This window comes from Pediculus humanus, genomic scaffold (assembly GCF_000006295.1).
Source record: "Pediculus humanus corporis 1103172107574 genomic scaffold, whole genome shotgun sequence".
NCBI classification, from domain to species: Eukaryota; Metazoa; Arthropoda; class Insecta; order Psocodea; family Pediculidae; genus Pediculus; species Pediculus humanus.
In genome coordinates, this window is record NW_002987189.1 from 448,000 (window position 1) to 473,477 (window position 25,478).

The following is a 25,478-nucleotide window of genomic DNA, read 5'->3' on the forward strand; positions in this document are numbered from 1 at the left end:
TTTTTTTTTCATTCGATTCGCATAATTATCGATTAAAAAATGGCGGTAATAAAATCGTGAAAAATAACGGAGGCTTTGCTTTCGCTTATCTTAAGTAAAAGAAAATCACTCAAGCAGTGACCGAAACATGCGTACTTGAAATTGTTATAATGCTTCATGCTAGTCTGATGCGGGTTTTTTTTTTTTTTCATTTTTACATTAAATAATTTTATTATTTTTATTAATTAAGTGAAAGGTGATTATTATTATTATTTATTAAAATCATTTACATAACGACATTTTTATTTCTATAAAGTTTTTTTTGTAACGATAAAATAAATATTGAAATCGGTTTTTATCGGATTATGGAACACACTAATCATATAGTAAATAAGTTTTTTTTTCTCTCTCTCTCAATCGTTAGTAATTAAAAAAAATTTTTTTTCGATGATTTTTTTTTTTAATTAATTCAAAATATAATTAATGTCACGGATAACTACTTTTAAAATTGATTTATTATTATTATTATTATTAATATTAATTTTTCGATATTTATTTACCGATCGCGATATATAATAACCGCGCGAATATAATTCGCGCGAAATTAATCCGCCTAATTGATATTAAAGAAAAAAAAAAAAATTGGCGCAATTTTATTTTTATTCTTTTTTATCACAATTATTATTATTATTATTATTATTAATTATTATATCTTATAAGTAAGAGAAAAAGAAAAAAAAACTTTTTAAACGTTCAATAATTTGTTTCTTTTCTTTTTTTTTGTAGTGTGAGTTATAAGGGTTGTGATATGAAAAGAATAGAAGAAAAAAAAAAAACTTTATGAGTTTTCAAATTTTTTTGTCGATATTAAATATTGGAATGAAATCAAACAACTCATTGTTCATCTTTTAATAAATTAATTAATTGATAAAAATGTCTGCGAGGGAAATTATTTTGGATGGTGGTTCTCCATGGGGATTTAGAATACATGGAGGTTGTGATCTCGGAATGCCAATTAAAATATCAAGGGTGAGTGTGATTCATACTTGCATGTTATGATAGAAAACAACAAAAAGGTTATGATTAAGAAAGAGTTTCACCCCCCCCCCTTTAATCTAATAGTTCTTTATAAAAAAGATTTTTTCTAAAAAAAAAACCCCTGGTCCCCCAACAGCAAACGAGATAAAAATAATCTGACAATGACTTCTCGATAAAATGACAATATATGAAATAATTTACTTTGTCTTAACCGAAAACAAATCAATTTATGTTTTATTATTATCATTATCATTGTCATTATTATTATTATCATTTTATGAATATGTTTATGTTATGATAATCATATATGTTAAAATGATTTTAGAGAATTTAACAAAAACATAAATTTTCTGACTGTTGTCGAAGGATTTTCACTTTTTTTTTTCTCATCATCATTATGATTATTATTATTATTATGATTTATTTTTAAAAATTTTTGCTTAAAGTTTAAAGGTCATTGTAAATCGAACGAAATTAAAAAAAAAAAAAAAAAAAAAAAAACGTCCTTGAAATCGTGTCGAAAAACCGATAATAATAATAATTTTCTTTTTAATTACTCTAAGAGTAATAATAATAACAAATGAACAAACAAACAAACAAACAACAACAACAAACAACGACGTTTTAAAATAAATCGAACGTGATTTACCTACGGTCCTGTAATTTCTTTTTGAAAATTTAATTTGTCCCCCCACCCTCCCCCCGTGCGAAAAAAAAAAAAAAAAAGAAATTTAATTATAATAATTATCTCGCGATAAAAAGCGACACTTAAATCATTATTATTATTATCATCATCAACATTTTAATTAATAGGAATCATCATCATCATCATCATCATCATCATCAATCAATCGTTAACGATCTTTTTTTTGTTTCCTAATCGATTCTCGTTCCTTACAAACAAACAAACAAAATAAATAAAATTACCGGAAATGGTAAAATTTATTTTTAAATTAATATTTTGACATAATAATAATAGTAATAATAATAATAATAATAATAATAATATTAATGGTAATGATAATAATGATAATAATAAAAGGAAGGAAGAACGTGGAAGGTGTATAATCGTATCAATGAATGTTATCAATTCGGTGATAACGAACAACATCCTCTTCTCAAATATTTTTTTTTTCTTTTAGATTAAGGACCACACGTGGGAAATTTTTTTTTTTTTTTCGAACTATCGAATATTTCGATTTAAAAAATCGGATTTGACATTATCGTTACGATCGATCAATCGATCGATCGATCGAATTTATTCGTTTTATTAATAAAAAAAAAAAAAATTAATTTTCGAACGGAATCAACGTGCTATTATTTATTATCATGTTTACCTAAATTTTTGTTTTTTTGTAAAACGGTGAGAAAGAAAGTGGTATAGATTCTTATTGATTGATATCTATCGAAATTTTATTATCATTATTATCATTATTATTATTATTATTATTATTATTATTATTATTATTATTATCTCATTACATACGAATTTCGTGTGTGTTTGTGTGTTTGGATTTTTTCTATCGATTCGTTTCGTGTTTTAAAAAAAAAAAAAAAAAATTTATTTTGGAATGTTGGTGTGCCTGCTTGCCTGCCTGCCTTTTTTTTTTTAGTGTGTGGCCAGTGTCGATCATTTCTTTCTCTCTCTCTCTTTCTCTCTTTCGCTTTCTCTTCTCTCTCTCTCTTTTTTCTCTCTCTTTCTTTCTCTTCTTTCTCTCTCTCTTTCTCTCTCACTTCGTTTTTACTTCTTCAAGTTTCTCTCGCTCTCTTTTCTCTTTCTTTCACTCTTTCTCTCTCTTTCTCTTTCTCTCTCTTTCTCTTTCTCTCTCTCTTTCTCTCTCTTTCTCTTTCTCTCTATCTCTTTCTCTCTCACACGTTGTCGTATTTTATTCCTGTTTAAAAAATTTGCATTCATCGATTCGTATGAAAATTCGATGATCTAATTTTTTTTGTTGAGGAAAATTGAACGACCGGAAATCGGATGTTTAAAACGAGAGACCCTTACAATCATTTCCTCTATTTTTCGTTTTTCTATCTCAAATTTAAAAATTCGTAAAGTTTTTATGCCTCTTCATCGATCGCTCCCCCTCCCTTTCCCCCCCATACAGTTGAATTTTAACTTTTACTAAGTTTTTTTATCCATTCCTTTACAAATTTTTTTTAAAAAATCTGTTTTTAAGTATTTCCGGTTGAGGATTTAGCCACTTCCGACAAATTATTATCGTACTTCGTCTTCTAGCAAAAATATTCAAACGCGTTTTAAAAATATTGTTGGGCTGGTTAAACAACAACAAACGGACAACGAATTTTTTATTTTTTATTTTTGTTTTAACCCTGGTATATGTTTTTCATTCGAGAATCAATTGTTTGTTTGCTTGTTTGTTTGTTTGTTTGTTTTATTTCTTCAATTACGTCAACATATTGAAACATAAAAAAAAAACAAAACAAAACAAAAAATTTTCGAATTTACAATTTTTTTTTTTTTATTTACATTTCGACAATGATGATGATGATGATGATGATGATGATGATGATGATGATGATGATGATGATGACGACGACGATGATGATGATGATGATGATAAATTTACGTTTTACTTTATTTTATTATGTAAATTAAAAAAAAAAAAAAACGCGATTGCGAAATTTGGAGAGATCAAGGAAGAGTAAAATTTCTTTATCGAGTTGTTGTTGTTGTTGTTGTTGCTATTCCTATTATTATTATTATTTTTTTTATTATTATTATGTAATCCTATACTATTTTTTTGAAAACTCGTAGTTTCAAGGGTATTAATAATAAAAAAAAATCGCGTAGGAAAATTATTATTATTATTATTATTAATAAAAAAATTATTTATTTATTTAATTTGGAATCGTCGTAAAAAAAATCAAAATGGCGGATGGGAAAAATGTCGTTTACGTTTTTAGTAGTAGTAGTTGAATTTTCGCATAAATTTTGTTAATTTTATTGTAACAAAGTTGTAAAATGAAATTTTTTGAATTTTTTTCCAAAAAAAAAACTAAAACAATAAAGATGTTTGTTTGTTTGTTTGTTTGTTCCAAAAAAAAAAAAAAAAATCGAACGAACGAATAAGTTTAAACGACGCCAAATTTCCGAGTCGTGGCGTCGTGTTTTCTATCTCTTTCTATTTTCTTTTTCTTTTTCTTTTTGGGTCGTTTTTTGTGTGTGTGTGTGTCCCGATTCGTATGTTTTTGTTGTTGTTGTTGTTGTTGTTTTTGTCGAAATGATAATAATAATAATAATTTATTAAAATTTTGTTGTTGTTGGTTAGTCGTTTGTGTTAAAATTGATTTTGTCGTCATACGTTATTTAAATTTTTACGATACTTTTTCGTGTATTTCCGGTTTTATCACTCGTGTGTCTTTTAAATTTCCTACAGTTCCCGAAAAGAGGAGGGGGAGAAAACAATCAACGATTTCCGGTATTTTTTTAATTCTTTTGTATTAAATCCAAATTTTTGAATATTAAAACGACCGATTAACATCCCTAATTTTCTAGAACGAAAACGAAAAAAAAAAAAAATTTCATCCCTTAAAATCATCGAAACGAATCTTTTCAAGGACGACATTTTTTTTAAAACCGGAAGTAAATAATTCATTTCGGGTAAAACGTTCGTTGTCTTTGATTAATGAGAAAAATCGAACGAAAAAATTTCAATTTTTTTTTTTTTTGTTTTGTCGTGCCCGTGACCTTTGACCGTAAAAAATTCCTTCATCGATTTATTTTTATTCCTGGGGAAAATTCGAAATTTTTTTTTTTTTTCATCGTCTACAAAAAAAAAAAAAATCAAGGGTCATTCTTTTGTTAAAAAAATGGAATAAATTAAAAAGAAAATGATTTGGCAGTTTTCAGGGCCTGGCCAACTATTATTATTATTATTATTATCATCATTATTGTTATTGTTTCCCCCCCCCCATTTAAAATATTCCGTAACTAATTTTTCAAAAAATTTTTGTAAGAAAGAAAGTGAGATGACGCGAAGCAAAGAATCAAAAGAAAGACAACAACAACAACAACAAACAACAAACAACAACAACCGTTTTTGTGATTAATCATCGTTTTTCGAAAGAGAGAGAGAGAGAGAGAGAAAGAAAAATGGCGTTAATTTAAAACGTAAAAACCGTTAAAATCGTTTCAATCGTTAACGGGTAATATGTCAGCAGGTTGATTGAAAGACAGCAGAAGAATTTCTGAACGTACATCAATACTTCCGGTTCGTATTGTGACGTCATCATCGGAAAGAAAAACAAAAATTGTCATCATGTAATTCAATGTTTTAAATTTGTCACGTGGGTTATTGTCACGGCGTGAAATTTTTTTTTTTTTTGTTAGTTCCACGACATATTTTTAATCGAACTCTCTCTTTCTCTTTCTCCTCCTCTCCCCTCCCGACTTGTTAAAAAAGGTTAATTAGAGTAAAATGACTTTAAAATTTAAAAAAGTCGTCATCAGACATAAAAATAGAAATGTATTTTTACCACATTTAAAAAAATTGTACGATACGATAATGACGTTTTTAATGGTACGACGACGTGAAATCTACTTCCACTTTTTTTTTTCGTTAAGGAGAACAACACAAACATTTTAATGTCAATCATTATTTAATAGTAATCGAACCTTTTTGTTGTAGTTTTACAACAAAAGAGGATGTACCGTACCGGAAGTACGATTAATTTAAAATTAATTGAAACGTTTTTAAATAATCGGAAATCTGTTAGTAAATATTAAAGACACGATCCTCACGATTTCGATTCATTCGTTTAGTTATGGTAAAAATCGATTCAGGCACGTTTCGTGGGTGTTAGGCGGCGATGGCGGTGGCGGTGAGCAAAACATTTCAGGTACGCAACATATTATTTATACGTCGGGAGAAAAGCCTTCGAGATCGAAAAACTTGTTCTCGTCATTTTTTTTTTTTTTTTGGCTTGATGATAATGAAAAATAATTAGGGGAGGGGTGGGGGGCTCCCGTTTAATACAATGTAATAATGATGATGATGATTGTTTTAAATTACGAACAAAGACATCACCTTTCGTTAATGAATCCCGATTATGTATCACGTATTTAAATTGTGTGCGTGTGCGTGTGTGTGTGTGCGTGAGTGCGTGCGTGCGTCGGATACGAGATAAATGACATCAGTTTTATTTTTTTTCTTTTAATTGTCATTCAATTATGTTAATTATTATTTAAAAGTCCGAATGAAAAAATGAGAGAGAAACAGTTCGAGTGTGTTAAGAAAATTCGCTACGAACGTTCGCCATTTTTCTTTTCGAGTCGTACGCGTTCGTAATAAATAATTTTGAAATGGATGTTTGTAAATATAAAATGGAGGTAATTAATCAATTACAAGTTAATCTATCTGGTTTGTTTTTAATAAAAAAAAAAAATTAAACGTCAAAGTGTTTGTTGTTTGTTGTTGTACGATTTACGTCAAAAGAGAAAATTTCGAAAATGTCTGACGCGGACAATTTGTATATGGTTTATATCGATTTTCAAATATTTTTTTTTTAAATTTACGATGTTGGAAAAATGAAGGGGGAAAGAAGGGGAGGGGAGGGGAGGAGGACGAAAAGGATTATGGGAATCGAAGTGTTTTTCGCGAATTTTTTTTTTTTAAAAAACGTGGAAAATTGCAAACATAAACATTTTTTTCCCTATTTTTAACGTTTATATCATCATCATCATCATTTGCGTGTTTGTGAACCGACAGCCAGAAAATATTTTCATTTTATAAATAATAATAATAATAATAATAATGATAATAATAATAAACAAAATTCGAAAAATTCATTTGTTTATTTATTCGTTTGAAAATTTTTGCAGATCTCTCTCTCTCTCTCTCTCTCTCTCTCTCTCTCTCTCTTTCTCTCTCTCTCATTTGTTTATTAACCGAAAAAAAATTATTTTTAGATTTGTGTATTTTTACCGCGTCGATCGATCGATCTATCGATGGATCGATTTATCGAAAAAAAAAATCATAATAATACTCGAAAAAGAGAGAAAGAAAGAGAATGTAATGTAAAAGTTGAAGTATTTTACGTTAACCCCGCCCCTCGCCCGCTCCCCGCCCGCTTCCCCCCAATTTGATTTATTTTTACGAACGATAAAAAAAATTTTTTTTTTTTTCTATTAATTAATTATCGATTAAAATCAATAATAAAAAAAAAAAAAAAATCGCGATCGGAGAGAAAGAGAAAGAGTTGAAATAATCGAATCGGGTGTAATTAAGCAACAACGATAAATCAAAAAAAAAAAATTTATATAAAAACGAGGGGATGGGGAGTCGGGGGGCGGGAGTGGGGGGAAAATAATCTACGGTTTTGATAAGGAATTTTCTGTTTTTTTTTTTTTTTTTGGGTAAATACAAAAAGAACGTTGTTGAATTGTTTTTTTTTTAAAAGTGGGCGTTGTTAGTAAACTTTTCCTATCTGGGGGAATTTTAGTATTTTTTTTTTTTTTAAATATTTTTTTAATCATTTAAAAAAAAAAAAAAATGGCCGAAATTATAAAATGAGAATCGTTTTTAAAAAAAAAAAAAAAAAAATGTACATAAAAAGACAATAAAGCGTAAAAAGATATATAAATTTTCAAAACGATGTCGTTTCACGTTCGCCTTCCCCTACTTTTCCCCTCGTTTCCCCCCTCTCGCCCTCTTCCCCCCGAAACGAAAAAAATTCGTTTTTAATGATTACAATGATAATATATGGCCCGATTTGAAAAAAAACTTGTATCGATTTGTACATAAAACGCGCTTCCAGACAACATGTTTGTTATTACACGGATAAAAATGTAATCGAGTGGGAGTAAACAACCAAAAAACGACAACGAATTTGGTGGGGGGGGGGTAGGACGTCATTCGATATCGGTATGTTAGTTAAAGTTAAACGAAAGGAAGGTCAAAGTTCAAATTAGTGAGAAATCCATTCGACACATATTTAATTACCGTTAATGAACCGTTTAATTTTTTTTTTTTTTTCTCGTGATTCGTCGTCGACTTTTCCGGGCAATAGTTCGCGTGACACCAATATTATGTCACGACTAAAAATATATATAGGATGCCAAAGTTACGACGACGGCGAGATTTTTAATGACCGAACTTATTAATTTTTCTTTTAATTACTTAAAAAAAAAAAAAAAAAAAAAATTAATGACTCTCTATTGTGCGCACGCCTACGCGAACGCCACCGTATAATAATAATAATAATAATAAATTCATTGATTTTGTTTAAAACGTTAAAAAAAAAAAAAAATCCGAACGAACGGGATTTAATAATATAATTAATTAAATATACTAAAAGAACGCGGGGGGGGGAGGGGAGGCGAAAAGGAAAAAAAATTTATTGATCGCGTGATTGTTAAGAGCGTGACAAACACGATTCGAAAGAGAGAGAGAGAGAGAGAGAGAGAGAGAGAGAGAGAGAGAGAGAAAGATTAGAGCATTGAATAAGGGGAAAAGAGAAGAAACCATCCACGCGTTTTTTTTTTTTTTTTTAAATATTAAATAACCCTGAAAAAAACGCGCGTAATAATGATTTAACACGCGAAAGGGGAGCCCCTCTCCCCATTCCCGAAAATAAATTTTCCAATTAAAATTTTTTTTTTTTTTGCAAACAAAAAAAAATAATATGTTTGTGTGTGTGTGATATTTTGAAAGAAAGAAAATTTGACATTTAAGACCCCCGTGAAAAACAAGAAGAAGGGGGAGGAGGAGGAGGAGGAGGGGAGGGAAGAGAGAGAGAGAGAGAGGCGTTTTCAAGATAGATTCCATTTTTTGTTGAAACTAATCTACCATCGTACGTATCTGGTTTTCTATTTTTTTTTTGGGGGAGGAGGGAGACGTTCGTAGAAACGTTCGATTTCACGAAAAAAAAAAAAATCTTTTTTATTTTTTTGTAACGGTTCGAATATGGCGGCAGCGGCGTAAATTTTTTTTTTTACATTAATTAATTAATTTATGCTCATTCGCCAAACGCACCTGTTAGGTGTGTGTGTGTATCTTGCGTGAATGATAATAATAATAATAATAAATACGATTTTTTTTCGCGTTTTTGTTTATTATTATTATTATTTTACTTTCGCGTTCGGTATAATCGCGAACGTGACGAAAGACAAAAATAAATATATATCGATTTGACTTACCCGTATGTAAAAGAAAACAATGCTCAAGTTTTGTAAATCTCACCATAAAACGGAACAACAAAAAAAAATTGAGGAGGTGAGTTGTTGTTGTTTGTTGTTGTTGTTGTTTTAGTTGTTGCCACTGTCCAAGGGCTCCCTGAAACGAAACAATCATCATTAATCGTATCCGCCCTTTTTTTCTTTTCATAGGTGTGTTTTCGTAATGCAACCGTTGTTGAATTTACAATTAAGGGACGGTTGATGATGATGATGATGATGATAATAATAATAAGGCTTCTCTTTGTTTTTATTTTTCATCATACGTTTATGAATTTTTTTTTTTCGGGAAGGGGGGAGGAAGGGGAAGAATTTTGTTTTATTTAATTATGAATTACCCCTTTTGCAGGTGAATCCGGGGAGTAAAGCAGCTCTCAAAGGGATAAGAGAAGGTGATATAATAAGTTCGATAAATGGAACATCGACGAAAAATATAAGAAATCGTGGAGCTCACAGCCTTTTGAGAAACGCCGGAGAACAACTCAGATTGAGTTTAAACGAGTGAGTATGCTTTATTAACTACATTATCCCCCAGGAGAGGAGGGGAGGAGAGAGGGAACGGGATGAAACGGGATTATTTAAATGGGATTCGTTATAGCCGAACAATTCACGGGAGGGAAAAAAAAACCGGTTTCGATCGTAACGGACATTTTGGGGAGGAGAAGGCGTCGGTGGGAAATTCCGTAACGATCCCTCACGTTAATCAAATCCACAACTATAAAATAATAATAATAATAATAATAATTCGGACTTATTACGGTACTGAACGAGTGCGAAAAAATTTCTTCCATTTAAACAAAAAAATTATTTTACGTAGTCGTCATAAATTTATTTTAATTTAAAATGATAACCCAATTTTTAAAACGTCAGTTATAAAAATGAATACATCAAAATGATAATAATAATGATAATGATAATAATAATAATTAGTATCACTATTGAATTTATCGATTTTTTTTTTTCTATTTATAGTTCATTCACAGGGATCCAAATTGATTTTTTTTTTTTATAACTTTTTAATTCGCTTTTAATTTACCGCTATTGGTTTACAATAATCATCATCATCATCATCATCATTATTATTATCATTATTTATTTATTTTAAATGGATTGAATGGAATTATGTTACACGTTTTGATTTAAAAAAAAAAAAAATGTGGGCGTTATTATAGTCCGTGTATCGGATGAGTGGTAGCTAGATATCATTCCCATAAGGCGTAGTTTTCAAATTTTTTTTTCAACTTTTCATTATTATTATTATTATTATTATTATTATTATTATTATTATTATTATTATTATTTCATTAAATATTATTGTGAAAATCATCGGGTCAACAAAATATTTGACGCGAATAAATTATGAATGACACCGCGATTGCTCTTTTTTTTTTTTTTAATTATTAATTAATCAATGCGATTAACTTGAGAATTTAATTTTTGTTTGTTTGTTTGTTTGTTTTTTCAGGGATGGTTTGTCGTCTCCGAGGCGGAAAATGAAACAAACAACTGTAACGACGGTTTTCACAGAAGAACCGAGTAAGATTTAAATAATAATAATGAAATTTTCTTCTTTTTCTTCTTATTACTGTCGGTTTATTTAATTAGTTGCGATGATTTAAAAGGTCATGTTAAAAATGGCGACGGATTTATCAAAAAAGCAACGGAATTATTATTATTATTATCGTTTAGGAACGTTCGTTTGTTCGATTGGGAAAAGGGAAAAATAAAACGCGCGCGTTTACCACGACTTAGCAGACGAAAAAAAAAAAATTAATTAATTTGTCACGCGCGCGATTTACGATATTAGGAGCCCCGAAATTCCCTCTCCCCACCAAGAAATTTTTAGGCGCGTTTTTTTTTTAAACGTTTTCTTTATTCCCCCCCCCCCGTAGAAAACATCGAATAAATATTTCCGTACGAGAGAAAAAAAAAAAACAACAACGAGTACCGTTAAAAATTATATTCGAAAGTTTTTTGCCATCGATATCGTCAAATCACCATCATCATCATCATCATCATCATTATTATTATTATTATTATTATTACGTTTTGAATGAAGGTGCCACTTACGAAAAAAAAAACCAGATTTTTTTTTTTTGTTGCGTGCAAAATTATTAACGACGCCGAAACCTAATAGTCTATTACAAGGTATAACAAACAACATCATCATTATGGCGGTTTTTTATTATTATTATTATTATTATTATTTTAAAAAAATTCAAATCCGTTCGGAATAATAATAATAATAATAATTCCAATTACTACTTTAACGGTTTTTTCGGATTCAAAACTGGGCCTTTTTGGTTTCCGACGAATGAAACGTTAAAGAATTTAACTTATGGACAAGACGACGACTCGAGCATTGAGAAAGAGGAAGAGGAAAAAGAGGAAGAAGAGGAAGAAGAAGAAGAAGGATAAGAAATGTGGCACCACACCCTGAGGATATATTAAAGAAAGAGTTCCGCAGAGAAGATCATCATCATCATCATTAAATGACAATGTTTGAGTTTAATAAAAGAGAGGCGTTAACGTTTCGTAGAATCGAAATCTTTTTTTATATTTATCTTATGTTATTTTCTTTATTTAATAATAATAATAATAATCGTTTCATGGTATTTGTTTTTGTGTTAACAAAGTTCGATTCAGTTTCGATTTCGATACGAGAATATATACGATAAGGATTTAAGACAGAGAGAGAGAGAGAGACAGAAGAAGGATAAAATGAGTTATTATAAGTGATTGTGTGTGACAAAGAAAAAAGGAAAAAAAAAAATGAAAGTAAAATGAAATTTATAGTGTGTCCATCTCGATGTACGGGAGACGTCGACTCAAATAAGGATTTTCAATTGGAAAATGAAAAGGAAAGGAAAAAAAGGGGAGATGTGAAAATAAATGGCGGAACGAAAAAAAAAAAATCGAACAGGTTACGGGAAGTTATAAAAACGCTGAAATTTTTAGCATTCGGAAGAGGAGGAACGAAAAAGGAGGGAGCGACGAGGGGTCGTTGTCAAAAAAATGTTGACGCGAAATCGTTCCGGAAAACCCGAGGGATAAAAAAAAATCGGGACGAGGAAAAGACAAAAGGAAATTTGGAAGACTGTAAAAATTTGAAAACCGTCGTCGTTGTAAGAGATTTAAAAAGGAGTCCGAAAAATTACGGGATTAGGGGAAGGGAAAAAAAAATCCCTAGGGAAAATGGTAAAAAATCACCGCCGGAAAAACCTAAAAGAAACAATTGGAAAAAATTAGAAAGCGATCGTAAAAGTCCCGTTTTTGGTGTCGTTAGAAAAACCGTCGGGAAAACGAGTCCGGTCGTATCCTACAGGAACAGGAACAGTCCTTTAAAATCCAGAAAATTTAAAAGTGGTAAAAGGTTGAATAATTTTTTTCTTAACGAAACGTCTTTTCTATCGTCGATAGCAGAAGAAAGTTCTCGTAAGTTTTAACACTAATTATTTTTTTCATTTTGAATTTTCCGGGGGAAAAAAAACCTGAAAATCAACGACGCCATCTTTAAAATTAAGGATTAAACTAAATTAACGTTTGTCGTCATCGTCGTCGTCGTCTCATCCGTCGCATTAATAAGAAAATTGACAAAGTTTTAAATGGGATGACAACAGCTTTAACTAAATTGCCCTCGAGAACTTAATCAAATCTATTATCCCTCTCGTTATTATTATTATTATTAAATTTTCACCTTCAGACTTTTGTGGATGAAAAAAAAAAAAAAAAAAAAAAAACTATTATTATCATTATTATTATTATTTATTTTCGCGACCGACGGAAAGTGTCCAGATTCGAAACCGGAAATTTACTCAACGGTTCAATAGTTTTGCTAAATTGATATAAGGCGTGTCGGGAAAAGAGATGATAATGATAATGATCGCGTTGACGATCGCGATGATGATGATGATAATAATAATAATAATAACATTTACATTGATGGTTCTTTTTTTTAAAAAAAAAAATTTTCCACGCGTTGACGTGAGATTTTTTTTTTTCGGGGCCTTAATAATTAATTAATAAAATTAACACGTGTTAAATACGTAGTAGTTAGTAATAATGTAATTAGAAAAAAAATTATTTTGGGGGCCTTGAATGAGAATATTTTGATTGCGAAAAATTTTTGACCCCCCCCCCCCCAGGTCACGTTAATTTGAATTTTTTTTCCATTTTTTAAATGTCACGAAACCCGTCGGTGATGCGAAACGAAATAATCCATACGTTCGATTCGATATCTCGTTCGATTACGATCGAGAAGTATGATTAAATGATTAAAAAAATCGATCGATCGATCGATATTTAACCGCGAACGAAACGCGAACGTGAAATTTTTTTTTCCTTAATCCGTTACACGAAGTAATAATTCCGTTAATAATTCCCCGAGGCTGACGTTTTATACGGCAAACATTCATCGTGGCATCTATTTTTTTTCTTTCAACAATTGGTAACATTGTCAAAACAACAACAATAACAACAACAATCGACAAACAATTTCTTTTTATTTTAATGATAACAAATTAAATTTGATTCGTGAGAGAGAGAGAGAGAGAGAGAGAGAGAGAGAAAAAGAGAGAGATAGAGAGAGAAAGAGAGAGAGGACATGTTTTTTTTCGGGGGGAAGTGAGGAGGGGAGGATTCGCGAACGGGCGTACGTTAAAACGTAAAATTTTTTTAAAATTCAAATTACTTTTCGAAATCGTTTCGGTTTCTACCCCCGCGATTTGTTTTTTTTTTTTTTTTTTTTTGTCTGCTCCCACAGTATTTAAAATTTATTTTTCTAAAACCACGTCGTTTCAAAACCGCAATCGGAATCATTTTTTTTTTTTTTCTTAATTGCTCAAAGCCACAAAAGAAGTGGATTTTATATTCAATCGTTTATTATTTTTTTCGAAATTATTTTTACACACACACGCACGCAAACAATTTCATTTTGTTTGTTTGTTATTATTATTACCTGGTTGTTGTTGTTGTTGTTGTTTGTCGATTTATTTTTTATTATTTATTTTCAGTTTGTTTACGTCTCTACCCACCACCTTTTTTTTTTTAAATTTCATTCATGTCTTACGCACGTATTTACTATACGAAGGAACACGCGAAAGGAAAAACCTAATTTGCGAGTGTGTGGGAGGAAAGGGAGGAGGAAGAGGAAGAGTTGAGGCGGCGGGGGCGTAGCAGACGAAATATTTACGTTGATTTGTTTACAATACAAACGTAATAATAATAACGTTTCTTTTCATAACGGCATCAAACGTTTTTGTCTCTTTGTTATATAATAATAAAAAAAATGGGCCTTAACGTAACGTTTTTTTTTTTTTTTTCAAAAGATAAATTAATAGTAATAATAATAATAATAATATCATCGCAATCAAACATGACGTATAGAATTAAAGAGACCGGAGGTTTATTATAATCAAAAACATACAGGAACAACAAGGGAGAGAGAGAGAGAGAGAGAGAGAGAGAGAGAGAGAGAGATAGAAAGTATTGAATGAAAAAACATTTCGAGTACTGCCTCGCATGGAGTCGGGAGATTCATCCGTCCGTATCTTTAACACCGTTTTTATTATTATTATTTTATTTATTTAGTGAGTGAAATTTTTTCACGTCGTCCGGATCGGTCATTTAATAAAAAAAAAAAAAAAAAAAAATTTTTTTTTTTTTCGTTCGACGAGTTTTTATTTTGATTTTGACCCGAAGGTTTATCGGTCGCCATTTTGTTTTTTTTTTTTGTCGTGTTTTTCGTAATTATTATTATAAGAATACGTTCGTCGAATTTGTCGGTATCGAAAACAAACAAGTGAATATCATCATTTTATTTAAACTATCTCTATCTCTCTCTTTCTTTCTTTTTCTATTTATCTCTTTCTCTCTCTCTCTCTCATACAAAATTAACGATTTTACGTTATTAACGCGTAAAGCCGCCTAAAGGGAAAAATTTTTTCTTTTTATTCTCGTTTGAAAATTTTTTCCGATTCGATTCGATTACGTTCGATTTAAACGAGGGATAAATTATAATCGTATTAAATGTTTTTTTTTTTTTGATTGTAGCACCATCGGGATCGGAAACTGTTACGACGACACGTACCATACACGTGAGAAAATACGAAGATAAGGGTGAAAATAACGTTACGGAAAAAGTTCAAGCTCAAATTCACGCAGAAGAATCAAACAAACAAACGAGGGAAATAAAACAAAACGAAAAAGAAAACGGTGAGTGTTTTAGTCTTTTCAAACAATAATAATAATAATAATAATAATAATAATTTTTATGGGGAGACGTCTGGGGAGAGTCTCCCTTTTTATCCCGAACCGTACGAATTCGCCATGTTTATTTTTTTAATAATTCGCGAACGTCATTTTACGTTAAAACATTCGATTTTATTATTATTATTATTACATATTATTGTGTCGTTTTCGAATTTGGAGATTTTTGGGGAGTAGCAACGAACGTTGGGGGGGGGAGTTGAGGAAAACAATGGGAAATTTCTTTGGAAAAAAATTAAATTTTTCGATCGTGACCGTCAATTTTATATTCACGGTAGAATAATTTAGTATGAGACACGCACACACACACACACACACACATTTAAAAGGGGGAGGGGAAAAAAGGTACAGAAAAAGGGGGGAAGGGCGTTCGGTTTCCTTAACATCGAGTTAATGAAAAAACGTTAAATTCTGTTTATGAAAAAACAAAAACAATGTTAGGTGATTTCCTCTCGGGGATAAATGATCGTGACCCGTGTATCGTTCGAATACGTGTCATTAACTTCGGTTTTTCCCCCCAACAAAAAAAAGGGGGAAGGGAGAAGAGGAGGGAGAGGAAAATTTAAAAAATTATGTAAAAATCACGTGACGTCACTTTTTTTCCCGCGAAAAAATTTAAAAAAAAAAAAAAACAAAATGTCGTTTCCCGCGTAATTTAACGTTTTCTGGGCCCCCCATTTTTTTTTTGGTTCGTAACGTTGCCCCACGCGGTTTTCAAATGACATTTTTCACAAAGAAAAAAATGTGTCCCCCACACTAATTTATTTATTTAAAATGTGGTGCAATTGTTAGAAAGAAAGATTGCCAAAAAAACAAAAAAAAAAAAAAAAATTTCATCGGCCAAATTTAAAAAAAAAAAAAAAAAAAAAAAAAAAAACATTCAAGCGCCGCGATTCAATATATAAAAATATGATTTCATTGATACAGTTGGCACCCCTTATCGGTTTTTTCCATTTTTTTTTTTCGTATTAATAAAACAAATAAATTGACAATAAAAATTTTAGTCATTGACTTAATTTTGACTTTGTGAAATTTTTTTCAATAAAAAAAAAAAAATTTTTTTTTTTGTGCGTGAGTGCGTAAGTGCGTGCGTAAGTGCGTGTGCGTGCGTCGTATTATTTTTTGTGATAATAATAATAATAATTAAAAACTTTTAAAAAATTTTTTTGTTTTTTTCCGTAAGAGAATTTTTTTTTGTTGTGTGTGTGAATCGTCTTTTTGGGAAAAGTTTTTTTTTTTTTTTTTTTTAAAAAAAAAAAAAAAAATTTTCGTTTCTTTCTCTGTCGTTAGTTATTAAAAAAAAAAAAAAATTTATTTTTAATTTTTTCGAACGCGGAACAACAACACAACAGCAAAAAAAATGTTTGCGAATGAATTTTCACGGCGTGATCAAAAGTTTTAGTTGATCGTACGTAAAAATTTGTGTTTTTTAAATTGTTTTGTGTTGTTGTGGGAAATTTTTTTTTTTTTTTGAAAAAAAAAATGCCGAAAAAAAATAAAAAATCGAAACAAAAAAAAATCGAAAACGATACAATCAACAACAAACAACGAAATGAGGAGAAGCAGAAACAGCAACAGCAGGAGGAGAAGGAGGAGCAGGAGGGGGAAGAACGTAGGGAAGAAGAAGATGATAAAAAAACAGAATGTAAAAATGACGTAGAGGAAAGAGGAAATGAGGAACCGGAAGAAAAGAAAAATGTCTCGTGTTTATCCCTCGATAAAAAATTAAAAATGCAAATAAAAAAACAAAAGAAAAAAGAGAAAAAACTCGCTTTCGAAGCTACGAAAATTAAAAAAGTCGAAGAAGAATCGGTGGAAAACGACGGAGCGGAAAATTCGGGAGAAATGATAACAACAATGGAAAAAACGTCAAATCAAACGAAGGAAAATGAAAATTTAAACGATGGAAAAACGAATTCAAATGATGGATTGGGATCGGAAAAGGAAGAAAATGTCGGCGATGGAAAGGAAAAAGAAAAACTTTCGGAGAAAAAAGATGAAAAGTCGACGGTTGAGGTTGGCAAAAACAACAGCGAAACAAAAGATTCGGAAAAGATTAAACGAACGTCGTCGTCGTCGTCATCACCCGTTCATTCACCAAATTTAAATAGGAAACATTTCGAAACGGATGCCGTTATGACAACATTTTACACGTATCCGAGCGTTTCCTACGCCGGAAATCTCGTACAACAAGTTATAATAGAAGAAGGAAGTTCCGAAGAGAGTCAAGAACAGTGCCCTACGAGAAAGTTAGACGTCATATTGGAAGAAAGTAGCGATTTGAGCGATGCTTCCGATAAAAAAACTAAAATGACAACCGGCGGCATGAACGCACACCTCCACGTTTCCGAACGTGGTCCTTACAAAATTTATCCGTTAAAAGAAGAGAGTAGTGACGTGAGCGACGCGACATTCGACGATTCGACGGATTTTCAAACGACAAACAAAGGAAACGTATTGAAAATGAATGGCGGAGAAAGTAAATCGGAAGATAGTTACGAAATTAGTCAAACGGAAACGTCGTTTGAAATCTCCGAAGATCCTTCCTATCCCGAACCCGTGACAACTTACTATAAGGGGGCGGTTGAAAAAGAGGAAAAAAGAATCGGGGAAGGATTTTACACGATTAAAAAATGTCCCAATAGTTATAAATATTACGAAGAAGAATCCGAAAGTTGGAGAAGTAGCATCGAACCGGAAACGACGTGTAACGAATCGGATGCGGATGTCGAAAGCGAATTGGATAGTCAAAGGACGCCGAGTACGAACGAGTGGAATAATAAATTCAAAACGTCTCGTAAATTTTATTCGGAAAATTTTAACGAGGATTTGAAAAATTTTATAAAAACGGACACGCTTTCATCGGATCCCTCTAACATATGCGGTCCCATTTACGAAAATGTTTCGATAGTCATCGATAAAAATAAAACGAAAGACGAATCGTTGTTGTCTTCTGTCACGTCAAACGACAATTTTTTGGCATCTTACGATTCGACGGGAAACGAAAATTTCTTACGGAAAAGGTTCGAAAATAACGGAAATAAAATACAAAATAATTTATTGAAACATCGAATCGAAGCGATTAAAAACGACATGGAGAAAATATTGTTATCGAAAGCAAAAGTTATCGATTCGCGGGACGAGATTAATCTCGATAGAAATTCATGGACTTCTCTATTGAACACGACGGAAAAACAATTGAACGAATCACGTGGGGTACCATTAAAAAATTTTACAGGTTTCGTCGACGACGGTGAAAAATCAGACGTGACGACCGTTAAAAACGATGATAACAATGTTATTATTATTAATAATTCATGTTCTTTTTCTCAGAATCCGGAAGCTCTATCAAATTTAGCAGAAAAAAAAATATTAACTCTACCATACGGTAAATTAATATTAAGGAAAATCGGTTTAGGTAAATGTTGTTCGAACAACTGTAGAAACAGTAGGGGAGACGTGGAAGAAGACATGTACGTGAAAAGCAAGCGTCATTTAAACGAACTATCGGATCATCCGTCGGATGCATCCGTACGAAGCCTTCCGACGAGTTTAATAAATAGGGATTCGATTAACGAGGACGAAAGGGATTTAAGCTTCGTGGAATTTGATTATGCGGATGCGAGAATCGGGCAAATAGAAAAATGGTACGGAGCCCGTACCATGGTTCCGGCTTTGTTTCTCGGTTTGTCTCCGTCTCAAAAAAAAGCCTACGAGGAAAAAGTGAATAAATTCATGACGGAAGAAGTCGAAGCCGCGAGTTTGCTTGACCTTCATCAAAAATTTTTACAAAGGAGAAGTTACGACGAAACGAATTCTCTGACGAGAAAAAAAAATACCTGTTACGATTCGAAAACGAAAGATAATTCCATCATACTCACTCACATAGGTAAACCGGGTGGAATGTTTGGAAAAACGGAGATGGAATTGAAAAAAAACGAAAAAATTTGGGACGGAAGAATGAAAGAGAAAAAAATGGCGGACAAAGAGATAAATTTATTAATGCAATCGTGTAAAGAGTCTGGCCAAAGTCCAGATGGCAACGAGAATTTCGTAGTTGAAAATTGTGAAAATTTAAACGTGTCGGATCATGTTTTAAAATCGGTCGCACGAAACGACGACAGAGATCTTTTCTCCTCTGTGAAAAAAATGAACGCGAAATCATGTGATGTAAAAAACGAAGAGAAAATAAATGAAAAGTCAGGAGGAGGAGAAGCCGTTGGCAAGAGTTGTTTGTTGGCAATACTTCAAAATGCAACATCAGACACGTTCGTTCCCGAATTAACGCTCGCGGAATCTAGCGTTGAATCCGCAAGCGAAATCAACGAGGATTCATCAGTGCGCAGTCAAAAATCCGTGATAAATTCTTGGCATAGCAATCCGATATTCGCAAATAAGAATACGAATGATGAAAAACACGAAAATGAAACGGATGATTTATTTGAGGAAGGACCCGGGAAAAGTTTCGAACGGATTTGGAACAAAGAAAAAAAAATAAGCGAATGCGGAGCTTTGGGAGAGAGTCCAACGCGGGTTGCGTATCGTCCGAAAACAATTTGCTGCGAAAAGGAAACGGATGTAGTATCATGCGTGAAAGAACCCATTTTCGAAAAAAAAATAGCACCGCTCAAAAATGCCCCGGTTCCGGGAAAACAATCGAAACCGGAAGAAGGTTCGATCGTGACGGAAAATCTACCACCCGTTTCCGACGTTATAAAATCATTCGAAGAACCCAAATCATCAACGGTCAAGCCGAATTCCTCCGAGGATTTCGCGAGGAAAAAAAGAGAAATACGAATCGATAACGAAAGGTATCGAATATCGAGAAAGGGTGACATTGCTTTTTTACAAAATGGCGACGCGCGGTTCAAAAACGGAAAACAACAAATCGCTAGGAGGGAAAAAAGAAAATCAATGCCTGCCTCGTTACTCTCGGAAAAAGAAATATTCAAACAAAAAATGTACAACGAATACATGTCGAAATTGGCGGAAAGAATTGAGAGGAGACAAAAAAAAGTCATAAAAGTCTCGCAATCGAACGAATTCGGTGACGTGCCGGAAGACACCGCGAGATATTTCGATTTGGAAAATGAATTCATAAGAAAAGTAAAAGAAAGGAGAGAAAAATGGAAAGATGGAGAAATGACGAGAAAAGATGGAAATGACGACGATCTCTATTTAAATTGTTTCGAAAGGAAATGTCAAGAATTTACGGATTACTGGAAAGGCGAGATATCGAATCTCGAAAATGAGGATTTGATATCGTACGGAGATAAAATCGGATTCGATAATTATAAAGAAAATGGCGGAAACGAATGTTCTACGAATTATAAACGGAACAGCGTTCAACTTATTTTAGACGACACGATTGACGTTGATAATTTGCCCAAACATTTAAAAGAACTACTTTTGGTAGAAGAAGATGATTTTCCCGAATTATTTTACGGTGAGTGTCCTGTCCTCACACCACTACTACCTCTTTGTTACCCGTTACTTACTACTCGTTCGTATTAACAAGTTTGTTTTGTTTTTGTTTTTTTTTTGCATCACGAACGGCGGGATTTTTTTAAAACTGACCGTTTTATTATAATCAGCGCGATTAAACGTTCGTTAAAAAAAAAAAAACTTTCCGAATCTAATGCCACGTTAATAGTTACCGCATATAACGTCATATTTGTAAAAATCACGTGTTAAAATGCTTACGTCATCATCATTTGCACCACATCAATCGACTACTTACACGTCACTATTTACTTCACGCACGGGGGGGGGGGGGTGACACGTAAATGATAAAAAGAGTAGGGGACCGAACGACGTGAAAAATTTAGAATAGTATTCGAAATTCATTTAAATTTTTTTTTTTTCCGTTAAAAAAAAAAAACTAAGATGGCCGTCAGCGAGTTATGTCGTCATCGTCGTCGTCGTCGTCGTCGTCGTCGTCTCGTTGTCAAATTTTACAAAAACACAAACATAAGAAAATAAATTTGTTGAAAGAAATCGACGAAAATTTGATTTTGAGCAAAGGATTCTTATTCGGTAGAGGTTTGTTTATGTTTGGTCATCACGTGACATTTGTGTCGCACCCCTCGTCACTGTCATCATTGTTTATGTCGTCTGCACGCGCGAGTAAAAAAGTAACCGTTAAAAAAGATGGCGTCGTCGTCTTCCTTCCTTTTTCTTTTTGTTTCTTTTTTGTCTTTCACCCTCGTTAAACCAACCTTTTACCGTTTCGTATTTCCGTTTCCGTTTGTTTGTATCTTTTCGTAATGTTTTCTTTCGTCGATCTAATGTTACGTTTTTTTTGTTTATCGCGGTTCTCGCTGACGTCACGTTTTTCATTTTTTTTTACCGACGCGTTTTTGAAATGTCGACGACCAACCTACTTAAATTACTTTAATTATGATAAATATTAAAAAATTCGACTCACCGAACCTGAGGCCATCGGAAAAAATTAAAATAAATCCAGTTTTAACAATTTTGGAAATCGATACGAAATGATCGATTTCGATTATGATTGTTGTTGTTGTTGTTGTTATTGACACGTCGTTTCGTCGTACCGCTTGTGACCTGTAAAGTGCAAACAAAAAGTATGTAAGTTTGCATAATTGATGAAATTCAGGCGTTTTAATTTTTCGTCGTAAAGTCGAATGAAAGCGAACGGACGGACGGAACGGGAACGTTCGAGATGTTTTAAGCAATCATCGTGAAGGGGGGAAGAGGAAGGGGAGGAGTAGGAGGATTTCGAAATTTCCTTTGGCAGAGATAACGGTCTCGAAATTTTTTGTCGGGATATATGATGAGGAAGATTTTTTTTTTGGGGGGGACGAGTTCAGGTAGAAGATTACGACAGCGTTCGAGAGTTTTTTTTGTCCTCCCCTCCCCTCCCCCCGCGGAGAGAAGTTTTCGTCAAAAACGTCACGAATTCGTCAAAGTAAAAAAAAAAAATTTAAATTTTTCGAACCATTAATTTAATTTAATTCATGTTTTTGGGCGCGGAAAATAAAAAAAGAAAAAAAATTTCCATACGATTTTCTACGACGCCTTTTTACCCTTTCGTCGTCGCCATTTTCTTTTTGGTAAATTAATAAAAATTTAAATTTTTTAATCGATGTTTTTCGACGACTTCGCCTAATTTTTTATTTTCCGGGCGTTTAAACGATTTCATTTTTTTTTTTTTTGTATTTCGTAATCCGCCTTTGTTTTTTTCTAACATTTTTATTTAAACATTGAAGACGAGTGCGTGCGTGCGTGCGTGCGTGTGCGTTTTTACCGTCGGTAACGAACGAATATTTTCTTTTTTTCGAATCGGGTACGTATCATAAGAAATATAAAAATCATTTTCAATTTTTTTAAATTTTGGCGCCAAATTTGTCACTGGCGGAAACGTGACGAAACGATTTTTAAAAAAAAATTTTTGCTTCATTCTGATAAGTTAAGCAAGTATAATTTTTTTTTTTTTTGTTCATCCGGTTTAAATTTGATATCGTTTCATTCGATTATATCGAATCGTTAATTTCGATTAAATTTTTTTTATCTATTGCCACGACGATTTATAAATCGTTCGTACTGTATATAAATTATTTGAAATTTTTTTTTTTTTTCTTAAATCAATTCGAGCGTGAGAATGCGAATTTGACTTTGAATGATTGAATGAATGATTGATTGATTGATTGAATGGAAAAAATGAAAAATTTTCCTCGAGTGGTTAAGAGAGAGAGAGAGGGAGAGAGAGAGAGATTTAAAATTTATCTTTACATCTATACGTCGTCATACTTTTATTTATAATTTTAAAAAAAATAAAACGCAAAAATAAATGGACCGGAATAAAAACAAATTCGCGGATTTTTTTTTATAGTGACACGGTGTCATTTGATACCGAGATCAGTACGAGTGTGAGAGAGAGAGAGAAACGAAAAAAAAAAAGGAAAAAAAATTTGAAGAAAATGAGAGAGAGAGAGAGAGGGCATTAATGTGATTCGATTAACGTCAGGTGTGTCGTCGTTTTTATTATTTATGACAACGACGACGACGACGACGACGGTGGCTAAATTTACCTGAACGTATTTTATTTTAGTAATAATAATAATAATAATAATAAAGTCGATGGTGATGTTCGCGTCTCTCGCGTACGACAACGTAAAATTACGTTGAGCGTTTTTTTTTTGTAAAGAAAATCGATAGAGGATCGATAAATTTGTCGATTGATTTGATGAATGAAAATATTTTAAGAAATTAAATTTAAAAAAATTTGTTTATCGAATCGTTTCTCTCTCTCTCTCTCTCTCTCTCTCTCTCTCTCTCTCTCTCTTTCTCTCTCTTTCTCTTTCTCTCTTTATTTACACCCACCATTTTACTCCCATCATTTCTTATTTCTTTCACTCAAATTTCGCAATTTTTTTTTTTTATTTTTCGTCGTCGTTTAAAACACATTTACGAACAAACGCACGCACGCACGCACGCACGCACACACACACATTTCATAAACGTATTAAAGTGTAAAACGCGTCCGTTCTCGTCGGGATATCCGTTCGAATGAGAGAGAGAGAGAGAGAGAGAAAAAGTTCAAATTGTAGGTGTACGTACGTAAAAAACGAACGAACGGAATTGTTGAAGCGTTTGTTCGAACGGTGATTCGCGGACGCGGCGTTGTTCGTTTTTCCAACCGTCGAAACTTTTTTTTTTTAATATTCACGAACGGGCCGAACGCGTGTATTAATAATAATAATAAATGAATAATAAAAAATAAAAAATTAATTCGAAAGAAACGTAAGCGTCAAGCGTGATTTATTTACTCGTATCATCAATGGTAGTCGACATCGACGTCGTCGTCGTCGTCGTCGACGAAAATATTATTGGAACGTCGTTTTATTTTTAATTTTAATTTAATTTATTTTTTTTTTTTTTTTTAGTTTTTCACGTGGCGCTTTTGAGTTTGACTCAAATTTTTTAATTTTTAATTTTTAATTTTTTTTTTGCTTTACGTCATTCGTTGCTTGCGAATTTACAAGTTTCGGTCGTGGAATTAAGTGAACTTAAATAATAATAAAAAAATTCCACGTGTTTAAATAATAATAATAATAATTTTTTTTTGTAAAAGTGTCGTTCCGCGAATTTTTTTTTTTTTTTTTTCATTTTCTCCCAATTAATTTTTATTTAATAATAAACGACAGACAAATCGTCGTTTGATTTTTTTCCCCTTTTTTTTTTCTTTTTTTCTTTCACGTTGGCCGCCCTGATCCGACGACGAAAATTTAAATTTAAAATTTTTCATTTTTTTTTATTTGTTTTCTCGACTCCATTAGAAAATTACGAGGATATCATGTCGGGTTCGGTTTTATTTTCTCCCAATTTCAAAGCAACTTCGCCACGTCCAGGTAAAAAAAAACGACTCGAAATGATTTTTTCCTGTTTGTTCTTGAAAATTTTTTGTTGTGGTTGTTGTTTTGAAACTGTTTGTTTTACGATTTAAATGCGTCATTTTGTCCTTTTTTTTAACTTTCGACTAAAAGCTTTTTGATTTATTTACGTTAATAAATAAATAATTTGTTTGTGTCCGACATTTTTTCACAGTTTGTTTTTGTTTTTTTTAATGTAACCGACAGACAAACAAACAAACAGACGATTGTTGTTTGAGTAGATTTAACGGTTTCATTTTACGAATTCACATGATAAAAAAAAATTTATTCGAATATTAAATGCATGATGGACGACGAGTAAAATAATTTACATTTAAAAAAAAACTGGGCGAACGTGAAATAAAAAGTGCGGGTTGTCTGTTTTGACTTGAGTGAAAATTTGGCAACGTTTGTCATATACGTTCGTATATACGTTTTGTTGTCTTCAAAGACGTTCTGGCTGGCACAGGAAAGCTTTCGAAATTTTTTTTTTTATATTTGTATTGTACGCGTCTCAAATTTCTTTCACTTGATTGTTATTTTTTTGGTCGTTTGTTGCGTATGCTCGTTCGTTTGTTTGTTTGTTACTAAGAATTGTCAAA

At 31.9% G+C, this 25,478-nt stretch overlaps 1 protein-coding gene across 1 annotated transcript; it reads left to right on the forward strand.

Moving 5' to 3' along the window:
• Positions 1-912: 912 nt before the first annotated feature.
• Phum_PHUM221170 (alpha-actinin-2-associated lim protein/alp, putative) lies at positions 913-22,188 on the forward strand (the record flags this gene model as incomplete). Its single annotated transcript, XM_002425759.1, has 10 exons — positions 913-1,008; positions 9,564-9,715; positions 10,680-10,750; positions 12,011-12,649; positions 15,266-15,427; positions 15,923-15,963; positions 17,234-20,528; positions 20,688-20,927; positions 21,476-21,523; positions 22,136-22,188. The coding sequence occupies 10 exons, from the start codon at positions 913-915 to the stop codon at positions 22,186-22,188; spliced, it is 4,797 nt and encodes a 1,598-aa protein (XP_002425804.1).
• Between the last annotated feature and the right edge of the window lie 3,290 nt (positions 22,189-25,478).